Below are 14,897 nucleotides of genomic sequence, written 5' to 3'. Positions count from 1 at the left end.
CTTCAGAAAGCGGCTCTCAGGTGGCCCTTGGGGCAAACACAGAAACGGGCTGGTTTTGGACTCGGATGGGATGCTGGTGACCTCCTCCAGGGGTTTGAACGCATGCATGTGCTAAGCACGTCCGGGTCGGTGCATCAGCATCGCCCGTGTCGCTCTGCACATATAACCAAGCTGCCGCGCGCAGTTACTGCGTGCATTTCTTCAGAAAGCCCCAAATCCGACCGGGACGCTCCCCAAGCCCGTGGTCGAGCCCAGCCCTGCTGCCGGCTCGGGGCGGTCCAGCGCTGCGCGGGCTCGCCGAGCCCCGCGCTGGGGGCACCGCTCCGTCCCGCCTCACCGCGGGTGCTGCAGATCCAGTGCGCCGAGCGTTTTTGGCAGCGAGCGGGTGTTGGCACCGGCCGGGGGAGAAGAGCTCGGGTGGGAGGAGGAGGGTGCAGAGATAAAGCAACGCTGCCCGTGAACAAGCCAAATCCCTCTCGCAGCGGTGTTTAGGAAAAGGCCTTTGTGGAAAACGCCTTCGCAGCTGTGCGCCGAGGCCGAGCCGCGTAAAAAGGGAAGAGTCGCCGTTGGGGAAGTAACGTCAGCAGGTGTTGGGGTGCTGCTGCTGGCGGTCGGGACGCTGAACGGGTTCCACRCTGTCCGCTGGTTTCCAGGCTGGAGTTTGCTCTGCTCTCTCTCGATAAAACCCCGTGCAAAGGGCACGCGGTGCGCTCCCCGCCGGAGCTGCAGCGAGCTGGGGTCCCCGCGGACGTGGGACACGGGACGGGCGCTGGGCGCAGCTGCTGCCCCGGGTCCGCGCGTGCCGCAGGAGCGGAGGAGCGCGTTGACCCTGGTGCTTTCCAGCAAGGCTCCTCCGTCAGCGAGCTACCGTGGGAAGAGGAGAACTACCGCACCTGACGAGGAACGTAGCGCTGGCTCCTCTCCGGGAGGCGCGGGGCACCCTGAAGGGCTTCTGRGCAGGGCTGGCAGGTGTGATGAGTTGCGATGGACTCTGCAGAGAGTTAAGGAGGTTGCTAGTCACTTTGAAAACTTGGCTGTCAAAACCTTTGATTTTCTTTTAAGCAARTGGGAACTTCTCACTCAGTAGCTTGTAGCTGTGAATGAATAAATTGGAAAAGCCTCATTTTTCGGAGTGAGATCTTGAGGCACAGGCATAACAGAACGAGGTGGGAGAGGCGGTGAACAAAAAAGAGAGATGGGGGCAAAGTGTGCATTTTGGTGCACAGTGGAACACCAGACTTTCAGATTCTGATTTCTGCGCTTGGCATTTCTCTGTGTGGTATCGGGGCCCCGAGAAATTTATAAAAAAAYGAATGAGAGAAAAAAACACCCCTGCTTGGAGGGCAAGCACCTTTTAAGCTGCCTAGAAGGGTTGAAGCCTTTCTTGCGTGGTCGGAAATGAAAGGTACGCACGTACCTACCAGCAGCCACACGTGAGACTCTCTTAAAGGATTCTGATCTCTGGGCTAGGAATAAATAAGGGTTTGACGGCTGAAGCTAAGCAGGGAGACGATTAGGTTGTTAATGTGCAAATCGATTGCTTCAATGAGAATAAGTGATTGCAGGCAAAAGATGAAAGCGGGGCAGATCACCGACCTCAAGAAGTTCAGAGGTAGCTCGGAAGCTCTGTAGCTGTGCTGGGTCGCGCCGCGGCRGGGTGCAGATCCTGGAGGCCTCGTGTGCCCCGAAGCGTTGGCTCTATCGCCCCCACGCTGCACCCGCGGCCTGCACCTGCTCAGCTGGTCCATCCGACACTTCCAGGAAATCCCAAGCAGAAATACGGCAGCCCGGGTAACGCTATCCATGCACGCGTTGCTGCGGGATATTCAGCAGCGGTTAGGAAGAGACAGACTTTTGGTTTTGCTTGGTGCTTTTTTAATAAATCAAAGCCAAAGGTAATAACTCTCCRTTTAGGGAGGGAAGAGAGGACAGACGTGTGTGTTTGCTGCTTTGTGCTTGAGGGAAAAGCAGGACGTATCCCTGAGGAACGCACTGATCCGAAAGGAGCTGGACCGCTCTTGCCTCCCAGGGTCCTGGTTTCCCTCTTCAAAATCTCTGCGCTGTCCCGATGAGCAGCAGTCAGAATTGCATCTTCGTGGGGTTTTGGCACTGGAAAAAGCTGCTCCCTATCCAAACGCACGAAGGGACGGAGCAGGCGGGAGGTGGAGAAGATGCCTTCGCCTCCATCGTCCTCTCCCTGCTGGTGGACTGTCCCGTCCTCCAGCCCCGGGGCAGCCTGCAAAGGGTCATTGCCAGGGAAACGCGATCCAAAACCCGTCACGGCAACATCAGCTAGAGGTAAAGATGTAACTATTTGCAAAGAAAGTCGGTTGCTGATTGTCAGAACTTCCTGGCTGAAACCCCCCCCGGTTTGTGCTGCTCCCCGTCAAGCCGCCAAACGCGGCTCTGGGCAGGAGCCGCCTGGAGCAGGGCTGGAGGGCCCAGCTCAGAAATGAGCCTTSGCCCCCCTTTGGGCCAGACCCCCCGCGCCCGGGGGCTGCTGTACCCCGCTAACTCATACAGGGACAAAGTGACCGCTTTTTACCCTGGAAATGTGATTTCTATGCGCCTCTCTCCTGTGCTAGCTTTGCCTCCCCCAAACCCCTCATCCCTTGAGGCCTGAAGGAGCTGTGTGGCCCTAGGAGCCCCTCGGCCAAGGGTGTTTTGCACCKACATCTCAGCATTTCCCCTTTCCCTTCTCTTTTCCCACCCCGAGGCTCTTGCACGGTGCCCCCCGTCGTGCGACGAAGCTCTCGGGTTTGTCTCCGGCTGCTCTGGCTCTGCTGCCTCCTTTACGTTTCTTGCAATCCCAGACCTRTATCTGTGCTTTTGCAGGTGATGGGAGCAAGGGATCTGCTGGTACCGAGACAAGTGTGTGCATTAAATCTGGTGTTTCACCTCCCTCCTCTATGGAGAAGGGAGAAAAAATAACTAAGACTCTTGGAGCATAGAGGTTTTTATTCATTGGACTGATGATAGGAGCTAAATAAAGACTTCAGGGAAAAAAAAAAGACTTTCTTTTGCAATATTGGTTGGGCAGAACCGTACTGGAACTAAATATGGAATGAAAAGTCTGGCCTTCTTGCCAGTTCTCTCTATTTTTAGAGCTACTGCGCAGTCTTTGTATCTTTGTGAGTTTTCCCAACGTATACACTTGAAGCAGGCAATCTGCCTCTGTTTTTTCCGGCTGGCTGTCATATTCGGGATGATAAGGCTGTCGGATGGAGGGGAGTCACCAGATTTGACAAGAAGTTCCTCTGAGCRCAAGGCTGCGGCTCCTGTCCCGGGCAGGGTTCCCTGTGGTCACAGACTCCCGAATATTTGCTGTGGTCTAAGACTGGCCCTAATCCGTCTGTGCCGAGCAGGTCTGCAGGATAAGCGGCGCCTGCTTCTCGCTGTCCCGAAAGCACAGTCGTGGCTGGGGTGAAATTTAGCAGCAGTCTAAGAGCACACAGCGATGCAAACCACCGCGGTTTTGGATAAGGGGCAGAGGAAAGCTGGCTGGTTCGGAGAGTGGAAGCAGGATCGGGATACCTGAACTGGGGTTTAGCCAAGAGATTGTGGCCAAAGCAGCAGGGAGCCGGAGGTGGTGGTTCTTTCCTGCGAAAAGCCACAAAAGAGCAGATGAAGTTAGCATCCTAGCCCTAGCCTTGGATGTCTAACCCTCGTGGTGTGGGTGGCACGGGCCTTTGGGGAAGTTCCCAAGAAGCGTGGATGCAGTGCTGGAGTACGGAGCACCGTGTCCAGTTCTGGGCTCCCCGGTGCGAGAAAGACAGGAGGAGAAAGTTCTCCCCAGCGCGTTCCTCGGCGGAGGAGACAGCCTTACRTGTGTGTGCACGCACAAACCCGCGTCTCCGATGACGTCAAATGTACTGAAACCAGCTCGATTTTCTTCTTTCAGCCGAGCCGAGAGCGTAGCTCTTGCGGGTGGCGAGCKTCTCGGCGCCCCGGCCCCGGCGCTCCCCTGCCCCAGGGACGTTTACGCTGAGGTTGCAACCGGCAGCGCTGGTTCTTTTTTGGGCTGTTGTTTTCATTTTGAAAAGCACTGAGCTCTAGGCTTGTTTGAGAGTCAAGTTTCAGCGTTTGAGCAAAAAGCGACCCTCACCATGCACTGATTTGGCTGGTCGCAGTCGGTGCTTTCCAGAAGCAACCAACTTTTGAGAGGCAGAAGCCTGCGAGGAGTCTGGACTCGGGGACATTTAACTGGGAATGTCTCTTTCCCAACATGAAACTAGACAGCAAGGAAGATCCCATCAAAAACCATGGGATTTACTGACTATAAACTCATAGCTGGCTGTCTTTAAAAAAAGATAAATGCAGAAGATACCGATATGCCTCACGTTTCTCATTTTGTTTGCGGTTGCTGTTCATTCAGAGCATTTCCCCCTGAGCGTGAGGACAAAAATACACACCCTGCTTTCAGAAATTCCTAAAAACAGGTGACCTTTCTGGAATCATCTTTCCTCTATGGATATCAAAGCAATTTAGAAGCACTGCGAGTAAAACCGYGCAGTGTTTTGGTGCAGGTGGTATTTCCTCTGGGTTGAGGGAAGCGCCACGTGTGGGTTTCAGAGCTGCCGGGTGGGTTTGGTTGTTTTTGCTAASAGGCATTAAAGGCAACCGGAGGGATTTTTCATTGCGGCTCCATTCACTTCCCAAAAGAGAATCAAGTGCTTCCTGCCACTTCCAGCTGGGCACCCCAAAATCACAGTCACCAGATTCACTGGTTGAAAATAGAGGTTCCCAACAGCAGGGCGAGTTTGTCTTGTTTGGCAGTCATCCTCCCACAAAAGCACAGGGCAGGCGCTGTTATTTGGCGATTTCAGGCCAAAATGCCTTTTCGGCTGGATAGCAATTGCCGGTTCCTGGTGGGACTAGAAGAGCCCGGCCCGGGTGGGATGATGGTGCTGTGCCTGGTACCCCGCCTGCCTTGTTCTGGGGTACCGGGCTAAGCGCACAGCTTGCCTGCAAAGACCCTGGTCTCGAGCGGTCCCTTCTTCCCTGTTTCCCATGCTCCTGCCACTGACGCTTTTGCGATGGCGCTTTGTACCGCCAGCGCTCTGCGTCTGCCTTTGCAGAGGCGGGTTGTCCCTCYTGGCCTGCCCGCTCCGAAGGGCGAGCAGCCCGCTGGTGCTCCTGGYGCCTGGGAGCAGAACCCCTGCCGCCCTCGGGAGCCGCGGCGTGTTTTGTGTGGCCGAAAGCCCCGCCAGACTCCATCGGGAACATTAATCTGTTCCCTGGAGAGTGAAGCCGGAGAAGGGTTTATAACAGGGGGAAGGTGTAACTGCGCTGGCTGGTGCTCAGCTCTGCYTGCCATGCCGAGAAGCAGATGTGAGAACGGGTCCTGCTGGGAGGCAGCGGGCAGAAAGGCTGCTCCTCCGAGAAAGCTTGGTCTCAGGGGCCGTGACAGCACGTAGGAAGAAGGGAGCTCGGTTGGGTGACCGCTTCCATCCTTGATCCAGGATCGCCCCAGTCCCTACCAGCGCGAGCCCTGAGGGCGGTGGGAAATCCCCCCCCTCTGCCCCCCGCTCAACCGTGAGCAGAGCGTGCCGAGGTGCCGGCGCTGCCTTTGGTGGCTCTGCTGAGGGTCAGCCTGGTCGTCGCTGGCCTCGTGTCCATCCGCAGGGCTGCAGACCTTCTCCTGCACTGTTTCCACGCGTACAGACCCAATACGTTTGAACGACTGCAGCAAGGAGCGGGCTTTATGGGTGACTTGGCGGCTTTGCATGCCTCTTCCTCATCTCTTTTTTCCCCTTAAAAAGTCTGCTGTTGATTGCCAGGGCTGTTTTTGAAGTATTTTATTACTGAGACTCGCCCTCTGACGGGGGATGTGTGCTGCTGGGGCAGGGGTGCCGTCCTCCTCGCGTCGCAGCCGCGGCTCTCTGGGCACCTGCTGGTCCCCGGGGGTGGATGCTYCGCAGTGCTCGCTCGGCGTGAGGAGGGACTCGAGCCACAAATCTCTACTTTTCAAGCACTAACCTCCCTTTGGGGTTGCTTTTGACGTTAGGAATTTTGTCTGATAAGAGGACTTCGTTTGCCTTTAAATATTGCTTTCTGACAGGATGATGGAGTGGGGATTCTTGGAGCGTGTCCGTGCCAGCCGGGGAAGGGAAATTCTGCTGGAGCTTTTGTTTCTCTCTAGCGCTGACATTCCAGCTCTTTAAAGAGTACATTTATTTTGTTCTTGGCAAGGACGTGTGCGTGCACACATCAGCGTCCAGACAAATGGGAGCAGCCCAGTGTTACAGCTGTGCCGAAGCCAAGTGGGTCTCCTGGGCTCCCGTCCCTGTGGCACCTGCAACAAGGAGCTGGGCTGGGGCTTTTCCGCAACCGGCTACGAAAGCCAGGTCACCTGGGGGAAGTAGGGCTGCCCGGTGTGGAGAGCCGTAAGAACAGGATTTTGTGATATTGTGAGCAAGGCGCGATGGGACGTTGCTAGGGTGGTGAATCTCAGCAGTCCAGGACTTGTGAGCGGTGGGCTCTGCAGAGCACTTGCTCCTTTGGTCGCTTTGGCCGCCACTAAGCTCTCCTGGGTTTTTGTGAAACCTCATGCAGCCAGCTAACTCCACGTTCCTCTCTTCCAGCTCTTCCACGTGGCGTACGTCCTGATCAAGTTTGCCAATTCTCCCCGTCCTGACCTCTGGGTGCTGGAGCGCTCTACTGACTTCGGCCTTACCTACRAGCCCTGGCAGTATTTTGCCTGTAAGTACGGCGCTGTCACCAGACAGCCGCAGCTTGATGCCRGGGGGTGAAGCCCGGCCGAAGAAGCCAGGCTGTTTTGCGTTGCCACCTTGCTCTTTGTGCACGCGCCGGGTTTGGAGTTGTTTCGGTGTCGTTGCTGCGATGTTCCTCTCCCGCCCAGCAAGGCTCCCAGAGCTGCAGGTTGGATCGGAGCGGCTGGGACTTGCCTCAGCGAAGCTGCGATGCTCCTCAAAGGTGTTTTAGGGCAGGGGAACCCCACTGCCCTCTGGGGCTAAAGGTATTTTTTAAAGTATTGCCATTGGTGCCCACCCAAATCTCTGTGGGTGCCGTAGCTGGCACCGGTGCCAGCGGTGCACGTTGCTGCTTTAGATCGGGAACACGAGGTTTCCTGTTGTTTTCTCTCTGCCCGTCTCTCCTCGCTTCTCAGCCCTTTCCCGTATCCAGAGTGGCAAATTTCAGCTCCTCAAGACCCAAACCGGCAGCTTGCGTCCTGCTGCTCTAGTAGAGAAGCGGGGAGGCAGGAAGCAGTCCCTCTCCACGGTTGTCAGAGCTGGGTTCCTGGGGGGCCGACGCCGGCCGTGCAGGCAGGTAGGACTGCTGTCCCGCTGCCACGCAGGGGACGGGGACGGAGAGAGGCTGCTGAAACGCGAGGCTGCAGAAATCGAGGGTGCGTGCTTGAGATCCCTTCTTTCCARCTCTGATTAAAACCCGATCCCTGTAGAAACAGCTGGTTCTACAAATCCCGTGTCCCAAAGGGTCTGTGGGGTAGCAGATCTTGAGGAACATGTTGACTGCTGACCCCTCCCCGAAGCGTCAGCAGTAACGGGGAGATGATGTGCGTGAAGATCTACGACTAGAGCTTRAAATCTGGCGAGGAAGGAGCTCCGAGCCTCAGAGACCTTGCCCCGGGGTGCCCCTAAAGGCTCATTTTTCTGGCTTACCTGTCAGCCTGTGTTTTATCTTTGCTGGCCTTCCTTCATGCAGGAAGGAACTGCGCGCGGTTTCCCCACTGTGGTGCCTTTGCATGGCAGCTCCTGCTCTGCGCGGATGTGTTCCCCGCTGCCRCGTGCCAGGGGGGAATTAGTGCTGTCAAATCGCTTGCTTTGCTTTTTTCTTTCTTCCCTAACTGGGATTCCCCTTCCAGCTCCGCGGCCTCTCCCGGGGCCCGGTGCAGTCGCGTTATTGCGTGGTCCGGGGCTGCTGGGGCCGAGCGCGGGGAGCTCGAGCGCGGGGAGCTCTCGGCCACCTTGCTCGTTCCTGCCCGCGGCAGCAGTGCTGCAGCGTCGGGAGGTCCCTTCCCCAGGCCACCCCGTGTCCCCAAGGCCATGCCACCAAAATGCCCACTGAGCTCCCAGGGCGGAAAGGACCGTCGTGGAAAACATCCGTCTCCGCAGCCGATGGGGGCTCTCCGGGTCGTGGTCCGGGAGCGCGTGGCAATGGGAATCGGCTGCGCTTCGCGGCGGGGATGCAGCACGCTTCCCTCGGCCGCCAAGGGAGAAACCGGGGAGGGCTGGCGAGGGATTTATGGTGGCGGCTGCATCCGCGTAAAGGACTCCCCGCGCAGCGTTCCCAGCGGGGCCGGGACGTGGAAGACGCGCTGGCCTCGGGCGGTGGTCCGGGCCGCCGTGCCTGGCCCCCGGCTCCGCGCGCTCTGCGGGACRGGGGCGCGGGTCGGCCCGCCTAGTCCCGCCTTGCCGTTCCCGTACAGCGCGGCGGCGTTTTATGGCTCCCGGATAGTAACCTGTGTTTTGGCTTCGGAGATCTGCGGTGCCTGGGAATGGCCCCTTCTCCCGCCGCCCTTCTCCCCGCTGCCCAGAGAGCCTGGCCTTGCGCTGGGGACGCTTTTTGGTTTTCCTGAGCGACTGCTCTTCYGTAGCATCCTGTCTCCGGGACTGGATGCTGTCCGTGTTCAGCCCGGGCAGCGCTCTTTAAAGCAATCTGCTCCGAGTGACGGCGACAGGCTCCTCGCCGGGGGCTTCAGAATAAACTGCCTCTAGAAAAGCAGCTGGTCAAGTGAACCCAGCGGCCCGATGTCAAATGTTTCCACGCCGTCTCCCAGTGGCGCGGCCGCAGCGGAGCCCCTGCCGTTGCCAGGGCGGTGTTTCGCGCAAGGGGGACGAGCGTGCGTGGGCACGTGCTGCACGGCTCACGTGGGTGGGAAGGCAGGGGAGGTGGACACARCTCCTGGCACTTCCCCCCTTCCCTGGTTCTCCTGCCTGGCTTAGCTCATCCGTGCAGCACGTGCATGCGAGGGGCACGCTCGCAGCAGGGGCACCATAACAGATTTTGGAGGATTATTCCCATTAACTGGGCTAAAGTTTCTCCGCCAGCTCCCAAGAGGAGCTGAGCAGCACTGGCAGGAGCAGCTGGTGGTTTTGGCTGCCTTTTGCTCTCTCCTCTCCCTCTGGAAACACCTTCAGTAACGCTGCAGCGACTTGCGCTTTGGCACGAGTTGCTGAGGGCTCCTGGCACAGGTATAGCGTGAGCAGAAGGAGCGGTGAGAGCAGCGCAAGGAAAGACGGGTCGGAGCAGAAAGGGACTGAAGTGCAAGGTGCACATCCCACACGGGCCTTCGGGGTCATATCCATGGAGATACTCAAAAGCCGTCTGGGTAGGGTCCTGTGCAACGTGCTCTAGGCAACCCTGCCTGAGCAGGGTCTAGATGATCTSCAGAGGTCCCTTCCAACCTCAACTGTTCTGTGATTTTGTTTCCAGATGTCTGTCTCCTCATCTCCAAAATGGARGTGACTAGAGCAGGAGACAGTGCTTGGGCGCTCGTGGGAGAGGAAATCCCTCTCACCCTTCTCTTGATCAACTCCAATATCTTCTGTCCAAGCACTCTGCAGCTGGAGACGCCTGAATGCAATGCCTAGCCTGGATGCTCTCTTGAGAGCACGAGATCCGAGCAGCTCTGCCTTCTTCCAGGCTTTGCAGCTGCCGTGCTGGCTCCAAGCTGGGCTCTCCCGGGCCCTGTCCCTGCTGCTGTCACCATCAGCTGCTTCAGAGGGAGGCAGCAGAAGTTGTCCAAGGCTCTCMCCCAGGGAAGCAGCCCCAGCGAGTGTTTTGTGTAGGGTTTTTGCACTGGTAGGTCTGGGTGTACACCCTGCAGAATCAGGCCCTTAACTGTCCCAGTGCATTTCCTCTGGTTTATTTGACTTATGCTGTCCCACCCCCTCGATGCTGGAGCACCCAGCTTCATGGTGAATCCTGAAGGAACCAGGGGCTCTGGGGAGATGCCCTCCTTGTTACGGGCAGCCCCRCACCGCCCTTGTCGGCTCTGCTGGCTCTGGGGTGTCAGACGTCCCGGGGACGAGGGCTCGCAGGGCTGCCCGCCTGTCGGTGACACCACCTCTCCGGCTGTGCGAGGGGAACCAGGACGCTCCTACGGCTGCGAGGAGACACTCAGTGTTACACTGTCGCAGCCCGGCTCCTGGGAACCCGGCAGGGCGGTTGACTCGGGTCCCAAAAGCCAGTGCCGTGGCCGGCAGCGTGAGTGACCAGCAGCGCCTGGCCCTGGGCTTTAGCCAGCCTTGCATTGCCACTTAGTGGCAGGAGCCCCGGATTGCTGTCCCCGAGGGGTGCTCGCAGGCACCTTCGGCATTTCTGTTTGGAAGCGCTGGTTTAAGAGCAATTGCAGAATTCAGCAAGTGGCTGCTGGGGAAGGAAATGTCCTGTGGCCGGCTGCTCTGCCTGTCCCCGGCACCGCAGGCTCCCGCTCCACGGCCGCAGTCCTGCTCTGTCCTACGGGAAATGCCCCACAGTCGCTCTGGTTAGGAGGCTGCTCCGTGTCTTGCAGTCCTCATTAGCTCGCTCGTTGGGAGATGCACAAGAGGTTRAGAAGTGACACGGATGTGATCGTGCAAGGTCTTATGTAGGGAGTAGGGAATAAACAACCAAACAACCCTGCAGTTCAGCAGAAGCAGCGTAGCAAAGCCAGTGCCTGGCAAATCAAGCCGGTCAAATCCAGACTAGACGTAGAGCTCAAGCTAGTTAAGCTATGAGCTTAAAGCCAAAATTACAGGGCAGGTTTCTCTTGCTGGTGCTCCGCAGGTGGTCACACAGTGTCCATTCTCACCTTCCATGGCTGAATTCATTCGCTGCAATGGGGCCTTTTCTGGGGATTTCTGACCATGCCTATTATTCTCATAGTGACTCCCTCCCTTCTCGGCAGGCTTGGAGAGGAGGACATATATTTTAGCGGTGAGAGAATTAGTGGTGCAACGCAATCTATATCTAGTGAATGCCTAACACAGAGCATATGRCCTTCTCTCCTTCTGGCAAGTATGGGGAAATACAGGGCTCCAAATTGTTCCTCTCCTCTTACTGCTCTGCTCTCTGGTTGATGAACAGCTTCCAAGAGGGACTGCATAGAGAAGTTTGGCCTGCACACGGTGGATCGTATCACCAAGGATGACCATGCCATCTGCACTACTGAATATTCCCGGATCGTGCCTTTAGAAAATGGGGAGGTGAGCAGTTACCTGGYGTTTCCAGGATTTCTGTGTCTGGGAGAAAATTGGTGAGACGACTGGGCACTGAAATAGGTGGAAGAGTCTCTGAGGAGACTCTGGCTGTTCTGAGATTGGAAAGGCTTCTGCTTGTGCGTGGCAAGTTTTGAATTTTGCTCCCAAAGCAGGGAAAAGGCCTTTGAGGGCTGAGGGGATCTTCCCCCTTTCCTGAGTGGGGACTGGGTGGGTTTGGTTGTGGACTCCTCTGCTGGTTGCTGCTCCTCAAGCTAAAGATTCCCGCTGGACCAGCACTGATTGCTGTTTCCTTGTGTGGACAAAGAAAGTCCTTTGGCATACGAGCCCAGGCAGCACGCAGAGGTGGACATTCATGTCCATTCATGGAAGCAGCGTGGAAACATTACCTGTTTCCTTTTGTGCCTACATTTACAATGATAAATGGCCATGGGGTGCGGCAGTTGGGAGGAACAGGACGGCATCCGGCTGCCAATTGTGCTCCGAGCGTGAGTCACGGGAATCCTTCCAGCTGCTGACGTGTGACTGCCCTCTCTGCTGCTGCCCTGGCCGAGCCTGAACCCGTGGAGTCACAGCAAACTGTGAAAGGGTCAGTGCCCCACAGGCATTTCTCTGTACAAAGCACAGGTCGAACAGGAGGCTTTCGAGGATGACAGCAAAGAGGAGGAGAAAATGGAAAGGGCATGATGACAAAAAATTGCAAATCAGGCACTACTAAAGCTAAATCCTTTCTCCTCTATAAGAGCAGGTAAAAAAAAAAAATAGAGAGCGATCAGTGCCAATGTTTGCACTGGACCGGACACTCAGTGTCCAAGGGGATTCAGCAGCCTTGATATGAACAGTGGCTTGGCATGAGGGAGAGCACCACACTATGTTTAATGCCAAAAACGTGCTTAGGGAATAGGTCTTTGGAGCTGATTTCTTTGGCAGTCGTTTAGGGGTGTAAGAAGATAACAGAATTCTGGTTTTGTTTTCTCAGTGACTGTAGATGCTCTTAGTAATTGGTTCCCTCTTTTGGATATCGGTTAAGCTACACAGGTCTAGAGAATGAGACTGGCAGGGAATTGATTCAGTCTTCTTGAAGGGAGGTCAGGTTTGGGTTTGGCTGAGGAAGAGATTAATTTCCTCTCATCTCAAAGGATCGCACTGATTTGTTTTCCCTCCTTACACTCGCAGATTGTCGTCTCGCTGGTAAACGGGCGCCCGGGAGCCATGAACTTCTCCTATTCTCCTCTCCTGCGGAATTTCACTAAAGCCACCAATATCAGGCTGCGCTTCCTGCAGACAAACACTCTGCTGGGGCATCTGATGGGAAAAGCTTTAAGAGACCCTACTGTGACCAGGAGGGTAAGGCAGTCCTTGATACCTCTTGACCTCTTGCTATAGGGGTGGAAGTGTTTGAGGGTTGTGCRTGCCATCTCTGGGGAGAAGACATCCCTGGGTTTTGCTTTTGGGTTTCTTCTCTCTCTGTGCTCTTGCTCTGGCCAAGGTGAAGGCATCTGCAGCAGACGCCACTGTTGGAGACTCCTGCCTTGAGCACTTGGGGAAGAGTCATGCTTCAGGCCAGAAATGTGAAACTGAGAAACACCTGCTGGTGTTGCACCTGGCTTTTTGGCTGTGTTGGGAGTCCCAGCTTGCAGCTAATGTCCTCTCTTACTGGTGGCAGGTGTTACCATAGGCAGAGATTACAGCCAGCCGTTGGCTCTAATGAGGCTGAGCTTGCCAATGTAAGGGAACTGTCATTTTAGCAAATAAAGCCCTATTGAATCCCGAGTAAGGCAGTTTTTCATGGTCTATGTGTGCAGGTGGAAGCACCTGTGAGGTTTATTCATAAAAATATTCACGGCCGACTTTTCTTGTGTTCTCCAGTATTACTACAGCATCAAAGATATCAGCATTGGAGGGCGCTGTGTCTGTCATGGCCATGCAGACGTCTGTGATGCCAAAGACCCTAATGACCCTTACAGGTAGGGTTTTCAAGAGTCCSAGATCTTAAATTGTTGTGCTAAGAATGAAAAATGCCAGTGTGAGTTGTGTCCTGTCCTGCACTCTTCATTGTGCCAGCACCATTGCTCTTGAGTCTGCCCAGAGAACCAGCAACTGGTCCAGCCAAAATAGCAAAAACGCAACATTTTTGTCGGGTTATTTTGCAGGCAGATCAGTTCCTGGTCTGGTTTTCCATCCTGTCTACAGCTTTGCCATCCCAGTGGGATCAGTGTGCTGAAATGGGAGGGTGGGTATGCAAAGCCACTACTGTCATTGAACACGGAGCTTTCTCAGCTTCTCTGAGATGTCCTTTGCTCCACGCATGGCTTCCTAAGAATTGGGGCAATGCTGTCATAAACAGATGGTTTCTCAGAAAAACAAAGATTCTGCTGTCCAGTTCTACTCACAAGAACTGTGGACTTGCTGGTGTATGTAACTAAGCAAATACTCTTTGCAAAAGAGCAAGAGCGTGCAAAGCAGTTACGTTTTGGCTCATGGGAATCCTCCCGTCAGCCTTAGCTACTTGAAATGCCAAAGAGCTGCTTCAAACCATGAAAGTGTTGCTTCTTTGCCATCTGTTTGCAGCCTGAATGTTGCCTTTATAAATGGGATGGTAGATTCAGCAGGACCAAGGAAGCTTATATTTATTTCTCGTAAGGATCACGTAGAGCTTTTGGATCTTGTAAAATAAAATTCCAGTGAGTCCCAGCCAAGATTAAAAGCTGCTAAGTGTTAAAACAAAGACGTATTGAAAAGCAAGTCTGCGTCAGTGTGCTTAACTCCCTCACAAAGGAAAGTTCATAAATATTTGAATGTATTGTTCCTTAGTTTTGTTTTAGACGTTGGTGTTGCTGGATGCACAGTACACTAGTGTAGCAGAACAGAAGGTCTTCATGGTGCAAAGTGATTTTTTTAACACTGAAATTTCTCGGGTATATTGATGGCTCAGGGTGCTCTAGGAAGGGAGGGAAAATTGAGGGAAGATAGATGAGCTGGGAACCTTGTTCAACGCCAATTCTGCTGATGACTGTCTCTGCCTCCCTGAATTTCCCTCCTCCACTTTCATTTGGATGCATTTGGTGTCTTCGCTGTTGGTCCCAAACTGCGCTGTAGTGTAGCAGCGTGTGTTCGTTAACAGCTGTCGCATTTCACACAGAGCAGATTGCACTTGCCTAGAGAAGAAAACATTTCCTACTTGGGTGCTTTGGACAGTGAGCACATAACATCTGCAAGGCCCTTTGGGACACATCCAGACAAGGAAGTTGGGTAAAGAGAAGAACTTCTCATGGTATTGCTGTGACCTGTTAGCAAGCCCAGGAGCGCAAAGACGACAGCAGGAGTGTGATAGTGGGGGACCAGCTAGCTCGATACTCGTTCAAGAATAGCTATAACAGATTTTGTTTCCAAAAAGATGTTGGTAGTGAGGCGGTGGGATTTGAGCCCTTACTTCTTACATTTCCCCCAGCCATACTCTCTAGCAGGTAGTGTGGCTGGATGGGAGGAAGTGAAATTACGCTTGCATTTAAATTGAGAAAATGAGTAATCAGTGGAAATGCTGCTATTTCTCCAAGGCTCTGGCAGCAGCTATTTGCAGCCTTCTCACTGAGGCAGGCACTAACGGACAGGCGCTCCCACCCCGTTGTCCTGACGCAACGTCTCCCTAGCGTGGAGCTAGTGTGGCGATAGCTGGTGTCACATTGCATGGCGAGAGCCATCCGCAGAGGCAGC

The 14,897-nt window shown here is 55.0% G+C and overlaps 1 protein-coding gene across 1 annotated transcript in view; it reads left to right on the top strand.

Annotated features, from left to right (window-relative positions):
* LAMA5 (laminin subunit alpha 5) overlaps positions 1-14,897 on the top strand; it is a 98,985-nt gene that overhangs the window by 35,472 nt on the left and 48,616 nt on the right. The window contains exons 4-7 of the mRNA XM_026055984.1: positions 6,585-6,702; positions 11,053-11,171; positions 12,360-12,530; positions 13,053-13,150. Of these exons, the coding sequence (XP_025911769.1) occupies positions 6,585-6,702; positions 11,053-11,171; positions 12,360-12,530; positions 13,053-13,150 (506 nt within the window). The remainder of the gene's footprint in view (positions 1-6,584; positions 6,703-11,052; positions 11,172-12,359; positions 12,531-13,052; positions 13,151-14,897) is intronic.

The sequence above is a fragment of the Apteryx rowi genome, unplaced genomic scaffold (genome assembly GCF_003343035.1).
Source record: "Apteryx rowi isolate R43461 unplaced genomic scaffold, aptRow1 scaffold_0, whole genome shotgun sequence".
NCBI classification, from domain to species: Eukaryota; Metazoa; Chordata; class Aves; order Apterygiformes; family Apterygidae; genus Apteryx; species Apteryx rowi.
This window is presented reverse-complemented; position numbering and strand designations above follow the sequence as displayed.